Source organism: Drosophila pseudoobscura, chromosome 4 (assembly GCF_009870125.1).
Source record: "Drosophila pseudoobscura strain MV-25-SWS-2005 chromosome 4, UCI_Dpse_MV25, whole genome shotgun sequence".
Classification (NCBI taxonomy): Eukaryota; Metazoa; Arthropoda; class Insecta; order Diptera; family Drosophilidae; genus Drosophila; species Drosophila pseudoobscura.
The window spans coordinates 10,502,223-10,515,523 of NC_046681.1; the positions used below are offsets into that span (position 1 = coordinate 10,502,223).

General features: G+C 39.6%; 1 protein-coding gene across 8 annotated transcripts in view; it reads left to right on the forward strand.

Annotated features, from left to right (window-relative positions):
• The first annotated feature begins 2,084 nt into the window (after nucleotides 1–2,084).
• Nucleotides 2,085–13,301, forward strand: part of Ziz (dedicator of cytokinesis protein Ziz) — a 29,474-nt gene continuing 18,257 nt past the window's right edge. For 4 of the 8 annotated variants that reach the window (XM_015180050.2, XM_015180049.2, XM_015180047.2 and 1 more), the window contains exons 1-2: nucleotides 2,085–3,011; nucleotides 7,026–7,067. In XM_015180050.2, the coding sequence (XP_015035536.2) occupies nucleotides 2,916–3,011; nucleotides 7,026–7,067 (138 nt within the window). In that variant the 5' untranslated portion in view covers nucleotides 2,085–2,915. The remainder of the gene's footprint in view (nucleotides 3,012–7,025; nucleotides 7,068–13,301) is intronic. The other 4 variants (XM_015180045.2, XM_015180048.2, XM_015180051.2 and 1 more) reach the window with 2 other exon arrangements.

Below are 13,301 nucleotides of genomic sequence, written 5' to 3' on the forward strand. Positions count from 1 at the left end.
GTCGTCGTCAGTCGTCCGTCATCCATCGATGCATTCTGCTGAGCTTGCCGAAATGTCCAAAAAATCACGCGCTGTCCAGTGGAACTGTATGGAATGACCACGAGCTGGAGCATGCATAGCAGGAGTGGTGTGATGCCAACCCAATTAGCCATGCAGTGACCTGCTAGGGGGGATACAAGAACGAAAGGAGCTGCTTGGGTATGGTACTGATAGCCTGAATGGGACGATCTTTAATCCGATTCTTCTCTTTGGAAATACATACATATTTTACGTATGTATGTATTGCGTTCCATCTGACGGAAAGCTTCTGGAAATAAAATATTCCCTCAATTGTAGGCTCTCTTATACAATGTGATGCATCATCAAGATTTGGATAAGAGAATGGGAAAAGTTATTTTCGGGTGTAAACAGAACTTGGGAATTGGATACCCCAAGAACTCGAATGCTCGAGTGAACACTCTGAGTGATATCTTAAGATAAGAGACCTCTTTTTGGATCCTTCCTGTACCATTATCATCACTGATTTTGCCGACTTTAAGTATGAAATGAAAAAATATAATTGGAGTGGAGTGTGAAATGTCACGTTGTATACGCTATATTCGATAAGATAGGAAACAGAAGCAATTAAAGCCTGCCTCAATATAAGAGCACAAAATACCGCCAATTCGTTCCATTTGAATTCAAATTAGGCGCCACATTCCGAATCGGCTGACATCTTCCGCTTAACAGCCCATGTTGTGTATAAAATCAGCAGTGTTGTGTCGTTATGGCTTCAGGGGTTTAAAGTGGTTCCCCTCCCCATTTTTCTGATATGACTATCTATATAACTAGCTATAAAAGAGCTTCAGTGATAACAGAGCTTTTCAGCTCACTTGCGGTTCATTTGAGTCAGTTCAGGTTCATTGCGGGTCTCAGCAGCATGTGTCCCACTCCAAGTCTCTGGGCTTGCAACATGCGGTCAAACCTCAGCAACACGCTCTTTTTCGTTTAAACCTCTTTTTACGCAAAATGCAATAAAAGCAACTATTAAGAATACACCAGTTAAATAGAAAATTGATTCATCAATCGTGCAAAATTGAGTGGGCATGGCTAAATATTCCATATAGATAGTATTATTCAACGGAACAAAGAATATGAGAAAATTTGAATTTGCCGCAATTCGCCGCAGTTCGCCGCATTTCACCCCAATTCGCTTTAGCAACAATGAGTCTCATTCCATACACAAATGTTGCGCATTCCATACACAAAAGTTGCGGCAACATTTACTTGAAAACCGTTTTTTGGTCAAAATAAAATACATAAAGGTAATTAAAAGAAGCAATCTTGTAGAAAATGCATTTATCTATGGGATAAAGCCAAGTGGGCAAATCTATATAGCTTGAAATATAGGCAATACCCGATTCGCCGCAGTTTCGCTTTTGCAACAATGAGTCTCATTCCATACACAAACATGTTGCTAATTCCATGCACACATACCCTGGGGCAAATGGATGTTATAGAATTGTGAATACGTTTGTCTTCCAAGGCTCAGGATCGAGATAAATATATACAAGATACTAATAAGCCACATGAATAAGTTAAAAACATATCAATTTGAGAAAAGGTGTTAATAAATTACGTTTGATCTTCATATAAAATTAGCGAAATAGGGTGTACAAAGGGCTATACACGCATCACGTCTTCAAATACCAGCAACACTGCGACTCTTTTTTGGTTGGACTTTTTCGTTTAACCCTTTTTTTACAATAAATAAAATAAAAGCAAGGATTAAAAACTATCCAATCTTGTAGAAAATTGATTCAGCAATCGTATAAAATTATGTGGGCATGGCTAAATGTTCTATATAGCTAGTAATATTCCACGGAAGATCAAAATCGAGGAATATGTATGATGGAACTTGAATTCGTCAGTATATTTACGGTATATTTTTTAAATGATATGGTATATTTCGGAGGGTCAGAAATAGTGTTTCCGTGTAGTTAAAAAAAAAAAAAAAATATAAACAAAACAAATAAATATATCAAATATTATATAAATAATACCTATTTATATATATAAAATTTCAGTGCATTCAGCGATAAAATTCAGATTCATTATATGTAGAGGAAAATCACATTTAAAATTAGCTTGAAATATGCTAACAGGGCATCACTGACGGCTCGTATGACACAAAACCCCACAAATGGGCGCCTGGCCCCACACATTTTTGGACTCCGTCGGTCGTGCGAGTGTTTCGCGCTTTGAAAAATTGAAACAGCAAAAACTCGCGCCGCGCCACTGAAACATAAAAACATGGTTCACGCGAAAACACAGAAATTATGGATATTTTCTCGACCACACTCCGCTGAAAACAACAAGTCGTGAACGTCTATAAAAATTGTGTAAACAGCTGTACTGAACTCATTAAAATATATTGTTTATATTCTTTTGGGATGCTATTTGCAGAGAGAGGCTGAAAAATACACTCAGGTCCGGTCCCAGCGGCCCCTTCTGCCACCCTAAATAAGGGCCTGGAATGTAGTGTTTATGTGTATTGGTGCGGTCCAGTTTTGTGTATATCAAAGTCCTTTGCGTGTTTACCGATTGTGCAGGAAAATTAAGAAAAGCCAGTGGATAAGTTCTGGCTGCTGGAGAAAAGTGTGCGGAAAAAAGCAAAAAGGACAACGAATTAGTCATTAGATCAGAGGCAGCGCTCCCCTGCTCACTACGGCGCATCCTGTCCGTTTGTGTATGTGTACGTGTGTGTATGTGTAGTGGTGTCTATTTTCGTAGTTCCGCCGGTTTTGGCACAACAACAAAAACAGCAGCAAAAGCAGCAGCACCACCAACAACAACAACTTGTTTGTTCCATGCTTCAACGCTTCCCGAACCCTTTGCCGCTGGAGTAGGAGGAGGGTGAAGAGGAAATCGAGAGAATGGAGCGTAAATTTACGCGCGGCTTGAATAAGCTAACTTCGGCGGGCCAGATGAGAGAGAATGTCTCTCAGCTGGTGCGTGAGAGTGCCGTTTTGGTAAGTAATCGTTGTTTTTGCCGGCATTTTGTGTCTGTAATACAAGGTGAGGCATTTACTGCTTTTCGAGTTGCCTATTTTTGTGGTACGCAAACGCAACTGAAACGCAATGAGCCACATGCTATGACTCATCTTGTATTAAAACTCCCTGCACCTGCATCTCATTCCACCCCCAAGATAAATCGAAGCTTAGGCAGTTACGTGCTGCATTACCTTCTGATATATGTACCTTGATTCTATTCATGCTATATCCTCACTTACTCCATCTCTGCTCTCTGTTTTCGTTTTACAGTTTTATTTCGGTACAAAACTGCAGTTTTTTTTCTCCATGTGGGTGTGTCACTCTCTCTCTCTCTCTCACTATGCATTTTTTGTTGCAGTTGTGTGTGTGAACAGAGGAATTTATAAAAACGAAATTATATAGAATTTTGTGTACCATTGATACTATATCCATGCAAATGACATTTTTTCTATATTTTCTTTATTCAACGGAATTTCCCACAAATATTTCCCCCCTCTCCTGTCCTATTGCAACACACACACACACAATCAGAGACTCTTTCGTTGGCAAACATCCAAAATGTTTGAATTTTAATATTATTTTCTTTTCACTTAGCACATTTCATCGTCAGATCATATGTTTTTATAAGGAAAAATAATTCATTCACGTTCCATTGCATAAGCCGCCAAGTCATCGTTAGGTTCGTTGTGTGAGGGGGCGGGCGACGGAAGACTTGTTCTCAAGTGGAACTGTTTTTTGTATTAGTGATGGGAGCGGGGCGGGCAGGGGATGAATCGCAATCGTCACGAAATCACAGAATACCAAGAATTTGCATATAAATATGGTAATATCTGAAAAAAGAGATTTAGCTCGGATAGAGATATGGACCCATGTGTATATAATGGACAGCCCATGTCCATCTCTAATGTTGTTTAGTTCTTCCTCTCGTGTGGGACTTTTCCTGTAATTCTGTCCACTCTTCCTGCTCTCTCTCTCTCTTTCTGCTGAGTAAAGTTCATTTGATTAGAGAGAGAGAGAGAGCTTGACACGTCAAGGCCATGAGTTGTAATTCCACAGCATCCACTTTTGTTTATATTCCGTGGTTAATGATAATGAGGTGTGCCTAAGAACACACGGCAGTGGTAATTCCCTAAAGTGGAGGATCACTGAGGGGAATTTATGTTGTTAAACGAAAACTGTATGTTTGTTTAAGGCTAATCAAGGGAGTTCATAAGTTTGTTTAAAGCTAATATAAAATGGATGTATCTGTTTGCTTTTTGACTATTTTTAGCCTGTTTGAATTCCTCTTATCGGTGTTTGTCTGTGTACAAGGCGTGCCTCGATTTGGCTTTTTTTTTTTTGGCTGCCTCGCCCACGTGTAGCGGTCTCTTCTCCTTCCCCCACACATTATTTCCCCACTAATTGCATTATAGACCAACGAAAATCATATTAGAGCCACACCATTATCCACGCTTCCAATGTCAATTACGAGTGGGGGGTTCTCTCTATCCTCCACCACCTCTCCTCCCATAATTCAATTAGTGCGTAAAGTGAGAGTCGAACAATCAACAATCAACTCTGTACGACAGGCAATCAAGCCATAATAAGCAGCTGTTGATAGATATAGAGATAGAAGGTTCGATTTGGAGGCCAAACCAAGTATTGGATACCCTTGTTGATCGTAACAGCAACAGGTGCAGGCGAAGCTCCATCTTTGGTTGTTTCTTCGACTATAGATGGTATTCTCCCATAGTTTATGGTGCATCCTCTTTCTCGAATAAACTATAGCCTCTGTACTCTGTAGAGTATTAGTGCAGTACCGATGGTTGATGGTTGAGTGGGCTATTGTGGGCCGCAGTGGAATGTGGACTGTGTCTTCATTCCAACATTGTCATGGGGTCTTGCACATCCCATCCCAAAATGATAGAAAATTGCTCTATGTCTATTTAAGGGGACATTTCTCTCTCTCTCCTTTTCCTCCTAACATCGCCAGCTCCAGCATTAATTAAATATTTCGTTATAAACGACAAAAATGTTGTTCACTTTAATGTAGTTCATGGGGTCATGACACAATGAAGTTAACAAACATTTACGTTTGGTTTCCCAAAAGAAATTAGTAAAGATAAAAAGTCTTGACACACTTTAAAGAAAATATTTTACATTAAATTATTTTCTCCCTGTTAAATGTGTGTTCTTTTTGCTTGTGTAGATTATGGCTCGAAACATGTGCCGCCGCAGTCTGTGTTATGCGATATCGCAGGGTAAATATCATTTGTGTGGTTTGCATTAAGCACAAAATTTACAGCCCTCCCCCAAAGGTCTGAGGAGGTCTGGAAATGTTTTGCATCAGCAAATTACGACGTGATTACGCGAGGAAATGTTTGTGTGGAGCGTTTATATAAGAAACAAGATATCTTAACTCACAAACTGCATTTTCAAGGCCCCTTAAATAGCATTTGACTCACAGAAAATCTGATAATTTGAACGCGAGTTATTAGAAAGTTCTTTGAAAGATCTCTTAGCCTTGTTTCCTCCTAATCCTCTCACATGTGTAGTTCTCACTTAGTCGAACAGATTCCTTGAATATTCCCGAATGATTTATGGGACATGACTGTGCTCTTTGTATGCCCCTTTTTGGGGCATGACCTCATCTCTCAATAATGTTGAGCGTCAAGAAAACATCAATAAATGTGTATAAAGGTTCCTTGTATGGCAACCAAAACAAGCCCAAATCTTGAAACAAACAAACTATTGCGAAGATCTCTCCAAACGAAAGTCTCCCAGTGGGGAAACAGTTTGTGCTTTTTATTGGTTTGATTAATCCATTCGATTGTAATACAAAATGCCAGTTAGTACACGTAATGCAGACCTAATTTGTTTAATTTTTGTTTATGGTTTAATTATATTTAATGTGTCACAATGTTTGGCGACTGCCTGGTGGGGGGTTTCCTCTGTTTAATGAGTGCTTCATTGAATCGCTCTCCCTCCCTCTGCCTCTCACGTGTGAAGTGGCGACGGGTGAATGAGTGGAGTGTGTTTGGAATAGGAAGTGGAGTAGGTAAAATGGTCATGGCTCAAGTGCTTTTGCTTTCCTGCTGTTTGGTACCGTGTAATTTGTTAGAATATTAGTGGGGTGTATTGCGGTTTAAATATATTGAGGGTCTTTCCACAAGGGAACTTGGGGAATATTTAGAATGAGAAATTTGTTTTCCATATTTTGTCTGCATATGTATGTACATTGTCCAATAATTGTTTTATATATTTATATTTTTTTTTATTTAATATTTTTAATTTATACGATATACGTTGCGATTTATTGACTGATTCAGATCACAGTCTATTAATAAACCTTTGCTCACAATTATCCACTTTTGCTCACATGTTAAATCTCTAAATATAGTCGTACACCAAGAAAATACTTTCTGAAAATCTATAAATGTTATGTAAATGGTAAATATGTACATAACTCCATGCACATATGTATGTGTATCCATTTTTTTACTTTGAAAAATTCTCCTTCCAGGTCATTGGGTGGTCGAGTCTTTATTTGAATTATTTTTAATTTGCTTTTTATTTCGATTTCTGTTTTTGTGGCTGTCGCTGTCGCTTTCGTTGTTGCTATTGTTGTTGTTACCTTGCTCTTTTTGCGCATCTCCTCTTTATTGTTTATATTCTACGTATTCCGTGCCGCTGCTTCTATTCTATATCTCGTATCTCGTCTGTTGGTCACAGTTTCTCCCCACCCCCCCTGCCGTACACCCCACCTCATCCCTCGCCGGAAATATCGTTTCCCAGCTTTTATGTTATTTTTTTGTGCCTGCCCGTCTGACTTTTTTGTTGTCGTGATGTTTGGCTACTTTCGGTTCTGTTTGCTCTGCCCCCTGCCCCCCTGCCCCCTTGTAATCGTATCTATATCTCTGCATTTCTCTCATCTGATCATACACATGTGTACACAGATCATTGAATACTAACCCTAACTCTTAATTCCATAACTTTTCTCTGTATCATTTTAGAAGAACAGCACTGGGAGCTATCAGCGTAGTCTCTCTATTGCGGTAAAAATATATATAATAATATTAGCAAATATACGTAGTATATAATTGTTTAGTTAAAGCATTTACAGGCATGGGAGGGAAACCTACGGTTTGCTTAGAGGGAGACCTCCCACTTCTCCTGGGGCGGACACCTACTGTTTGAGTACTTTTGTACATATAATTCCCCATTACGCTTAACGACAGAAGTTAAATCTAGTGAATATTACGTGGATAGGGGTTTCGTTTCATGGCCCCATAGTTAAGGCACTATTTTAAATCTTTTGGTATAAATCTGGTAAAGATAAATGGATTTTGTCAATGAAATCTCGCCTATAGAGACAACGGAGCTTACGAAGGGTCTCTCCTTAATGGTGAAAGAAGAATTTCAGTACTTTTGAATCAAAGAATTTCGATTGCTATCGTACATATTGTTACTGCTCTTCCGTTTATGGGATTAAGGGCTCGTGATTCCTATTTGGGGAAGATATCTGCTCCGAGACTGCTCTTGGTTCAAGCTTCCTGAATATGAAGAAAACAAGAGATTATGCTAAAAGATCTTCCATTCAGGAGAGCTCCTGAGGCGGACATCCAGTATGGATACCGCTTAGAACGGATGAAAGCACCCACTAAGCCGTGTTCTATAATGCCTGCTAAGGAAAGATGGTCTAGGGAAGGTATCCGACTTAGATGGAACTTCTGCTCAGAAGCATGGTAGGGATTTTCCTCTTAAAAGGGATTTACATAGAAACCTAATTCCTTTTCCAGATGTGTCCGCTCTACGGAGCTCTCACTGTAGAAAGTATAGTATGTATGTATATCCAGAGCTATTCCAGTTGAGTGCGTGCCTTGCACCGAACGACAATAGCAATCACAGCAGCAACAACAACAACAACAACAACAACAACAACAACAGAACATTGGGTGACCTCAATGTGTCCTCCTTGGAGCCGGTAAAAGTTTTATCGATTCCTTGATCTGACCTTGGACTCGCCTTCGCCTCGTTTTGGGCTGGGCTCTGGCCGCCACAAGATTAATTTTAATATGTCATGAGCATTTTAATTTGATTTTTCACAAGAGATAAACTTTCTTTTTGTATTCCCGACTGGCCAAACAAGGAAGAAGCCTTCTTTCAAAGCAATTAAAAGCAATGAACATCATCATGATGATGATTATGATGATGATGACGATGATGACGCCGTTTGACGATTATTTAGTGTGTTTATTGGTTTCTAACGCCTCATATAGCCCCCCACCGTGCGACAGTCCATGTAAATATTGACATTGAAAACGTGCTACAACCAGAACCAGTACCAGTACCTGGAACACGATCTACGCGAACCGAACCCCTACATCAAAAATAAGCATTGAAGCATCATCTGAAAACAGGTCTTGGAGTGAGAATGAGTCGTCGGGATTTCTAGTTAGCGGAGGTACCGTAAGGAGGTGGGGTGGAAGGGTATATTTGATGGATGGGTATGGGGATTCGTTCTGCCACTATCGTTTTGTATCGTAAATAGATTGGTTGTGGTTTCCACAATTTTAAAGATATAATTTGGATTTTTCGTACAGCTTAAGATAATGCTACTATCTACCTATCTATAGAATATCATTACGATTGGATAAATATTATATCCATTAATAGGCAAAGAGGTTTAATATTTCAACAAGGGATTTTCTAGCTTTTATTAGAGATATTCTATTGAAAGATCTTCCATTTTACCCTAGAATTATATTTTTTATTGGATTTGTAGCATTATTAAAACGGTTTCTACTTCAAGAAAAATCTTTAAAATAAATTTTAAAATATTATAATAAATATTATAGCCAAAGAGGAGATAAGAATGTTTCCAGCTTCGTTAAAGGGATTTCCAACTGGAAGAAACTGCAGATATGTATCTTCTCCATATAATACCGATATACGAAATATTGGAAAACAGTTCTCGTAAGGGGCTTTTTCTTTTCGCCTCAGCAGGCGGAACTTCTGTGGAACGCTTTTTCTTTTTCATAGTTTGACTCATGGACACACCACATGCCCCTACGGCTATCAAAAAATCACCGCCCTGCCGGCTACGCTCCAATTGAGTTGCGAATTGCCGTGGCGGACCTTCAATTGCTCAAAAAATTGTTGCTATTAAATTAAATTGTTTAAAATTCGCTCTCGTTTGTCCCACAAACAAACAAAAAGCCCACACAAACCGCCAAACTCTGCCAAAATAAATAAATGAATATTGAATAAATACCAGAATAAATCTTTGTTCTCATTCGCATCGGGTTGATTGTTTGTGTCTATTTATTGTTCATTCTTTATGATTTACCAAGAATTTCACCTTCTTTGAGCTGTTGAAAACATTTAACCAACAACAAAATAATAATTTTTCTTACAGAGAATTTTGCTCCTCTCAATGTAGATATTTTTATGCACCGATAAATTATGGCAACAGACAAAATGAGAACTAAGGGGAGGGAAAACTGTGAATGAAATGAATGCCAATTGGCTTTCGAGATACGCTGGGTAATGGTAGGAGAATATCTTAAGAAAGGTGCCAAAAATCAAGTGCTGCTGGAGAGAAACTCTCACTAGACAAAGTGAAAGGTGTAAGAAAGGTGAAGAGATTTTCAATGGTTTGTCATCGTGTCTTGTAAGCGCCGTCGTAAGCTTATCAAAAGTAGAAGCAGGGAGGAAGTTCAAAAATAATTTTGAAGGGCCTTTTGTGTAGTTCGTATGTTTTAGGTGGTTTCTCTTTCGATATGGGAAAGTTTCTCGAAAATGTTTTGTAGGGGAGATCATTTAGGAACTATTATTATTACGATTGGAAATGGTAAGAGAATCATAATAATCCTTTGAAAGGTAAAAGAGTTATTTAGGTCTTTCTGGGGATTGGGTTCGATGTATTGGATATTGTTTTAGGGGTGTGAATGGACTGGTAACAATTTCTCTATAAACTTTAAGCAAATCGCACTTTTAAGATAGAGTAACATTAAGTCTTGCACAACCACGGCCCAACCCTGTGACAAAATATTACATGTTCATAAAATGCCTATGAAATCATCGAAAAATGAAACTCCAACTTCTGTCACGCCCACCCACACACGATACGCCCACAAAGACACACCCACAGCGGGAGCACAGTGGGCGCCGACTGGCCCCCCAAGGCTTAAAAAAAAGCTTCTTCAGTGTTTTGTACCACCGCCTCCGCCATCCTCTGTGAATATTCCACTTGATATTTGTTTTGTTTATTTGCGACAATTATTGCTGACAGTTGTTTGAGCGGAGTTCAAGGGGGAAGTGAGGGGCGGGTGGGGACAAGTGGAGGCTGCTGGAGTTTGCTTTTGTTGCTGTTGCACTTTGCTCTATTGCATAATGAAAATAATCAAGAAACGAGCTGTCAAAGGAAAACGAATATTTAGATACCCTAAAATAACTATAGATTCTATTTATTATTTAATTACAAAACAATACAATCTCCGAAAGCAATTACAAATACAGGAAGTCATGTTGAGCCCATGACAAGGGTGATATTCTTTGTCAATAGCAGCAATCAGCACTTTCGGGTGAGCGGAATATGCAATTTTTGCAATGCCAGACAAGCGTGAACGACTATCAATCCTCTTCTGAACAAACTTCAGCTCCCAATCATAGTACCTCGTGCTGTAGGGCATCCACATAGCAAACCAATTGTTGAGGAACACAGTGGAGGGGCTCTTTACCCATCCGCCCACACCGCTACAAGAGTCAGACATTTGCCATTCAACTTTGTATTCATTTAAGTTGTTTACAGCAAAGTGATTTGCACCTCCTCCTTTAGAGGAAAAGTACCCCCCCCATTTGCATGGATATAGACATTTGCATTGAATCGAATAGAACCGATTCTACTTATACGAGTAATGTCTACCTCTGGGGAATATTTCTTGTGCAAATGTCGTTCACTTTTGGCCAGAAAAAGTGTTAACCAGACAGAGGGGGCGAGGCGTGAGTCAGTTGTTAGCACTTGCCAGAGATTTTTCTATTGCTGACACACTTAACAATAAAAACAGTAGAGAAAAAACAGAAAAGTTATTAACAAAACGAGTCAACTAACTAACTAAAACTCGCCTTCCGCTTGGACAACTCACAATGTCAGGTCTCTGTGTGCCTGGAGTTCTATTCTGCTGCTGTGTGCCTGGAGTTCTATTCTGCTGCTGTGTGCTTGGAGTTCTATTCTGCAAATATAAAACCCCCCAACGGATTGGATTGCTGCAGAGTTCTAGAGTTGTTAGTGGCACACATAGTTCCACTGAAGTTCATTCCCATTTTGCATATACTCGTACCCTATGCATAGATATGACGATGTCAGTAACCTTTATTCCTAGTTGTGTTGTTTGTTCCTAGTTCTGTTCTTTGTGTTGTGCAAGCCTTTTGTTTTCTTTGAATGAAAGTTGAAATTGGGACTCTCCTACTGCCCTCAAACTAGGGAATGGCACAAAGCTGATGCGCTCTCTCTCTTGCTCTACTCGTATTTGTTTCTGGAAATGTGTTGTTGTGTCTGCAGTAGAGTTGAAATGGTGCTTCAAAGTTCAAAGTTCCTTTTATGATAGTTGTAAAACAATGAGACATTGGGAATCGGAGCCCAGCACCGAATCGAATCGGTGGGTTTCGGTATTCGCTTCGTTCGGCGTAAAGTTTACTGTGTCTGATCCGAAAATGTCGGTTGTTCTTTCACGCTCACTCTTTATTTGATTTTCTGACAAAGAGCACTAGCAAGCGGGAGGAAAATTGCTTGGGTCCGAAGGACTCCAATCCGAATCTGATTGAAGATTGAAAGCATTAAAGAGGCATGAGTTTGGCTGTGATCTTATGAATACTGTGGCTTCATGCAGTTCTCTATTGGGAACTATGGGAATTTCTTCTTAATCAAACATTTTCTACAATTTATTCTGAATTATAATACCTTAAGTATGGGAGATCACTATAGAAATCCCAGATTCTTCTTGACTTCTGATCCTCCAGTCAGTAGACCTTTCAGAACTCCTACTAAACAATGCCCACTACTAATCTACTTATATCTTCAATTGTAATACATTTTCAATTTGTGAATGAGCATGAATGATATTTCCTATCAAACTTTGCCCTGCCCAACCATTCCCCAGCTCTTTTTTGATCAGTGTAGTATGCCACAAATCGTACAAATGTGGCTTGTTCTTTGAAACTTGTTTTCTGGCCACTTGCTGAATGAATTGCTGCCACTTTGCCCTCTCTAGCCAGTCGAGAAATGTCAAGCCAAAGATTATGGAATTACGGGTGTGGCACTCCAGTGTTTGGCCAAAAGCGAAGAGTTTATTGACCCCGCTTTTGAGTGTGTGTGTGTAGATCTCCACAATTGAGCAATTAATGAGAAGATACTTGAATTTTATTATGGCCATTCGGTGTGCAATTAACACATATTTCACACTCGCCAACCATCATCGCATCGGGAAAGACTGAGCCGAGACCTGAGACCCGGCTACAGTGGCGGCTATAAATGTAATTAGTTTGCCAGATTCTTGCTTCTGTTTTGTTGTCTGTCGTTTGTGGTCTTTGAATTTAATTGAAAGTGCTAAGTACTCTTTTTAGAAAGTTGCACCAGCCACACATGGCAGAAGAATCAACCTCCCATTTCCTGCCCTCCTCCCCGTGGAGGCACCCAATTTTCCATTGGAAAAAAAACTGCACTGAAAATGTCAACTTTCCAGTGGCAGGCATCGTCCAGTGGCACCAACAAATGAAGCAGATAACTGCCTCGGTGCTATCTTCAGATGTCTGTAATTAAAGAAACGACACACAATATTCTTGCAACAGGCAGCAGCAGACAGCCACCGCCTTGCCTCAATTGTTGTGTTGTCTGCTGATTGAAATGGTGCCCTGTCTTTTACAGGAGAGCGACAGGGTATGCTGGGTTTCTTAAGGTGTTTGTAAGGCAGCGAAGGAGGCAGAGATTACTGAATTTCTGTCTTTTTCTGTGGGTATCCCTCCGTTGTGTGTGTTTTTTCCTGTAAGTTTCCACAGATATATATGTGGAAGTGTCCCTTGGCACCCAAAAACGATAGTGAAACCAAACTATCGTATAATTTTCGTAAACGGTCGACCAAACACTCGAAAAGTTAACACAAATGGACTTAAAACTGAGTAAAAACTGAACAATTTCCCTCTCCCAGTGTGGCTTAGCAGTGAGTAACTTTCGTAGGAGTGGAGTCCATCTGATGACTTAATCATATTGTTGGAAACCTACGAACTATATA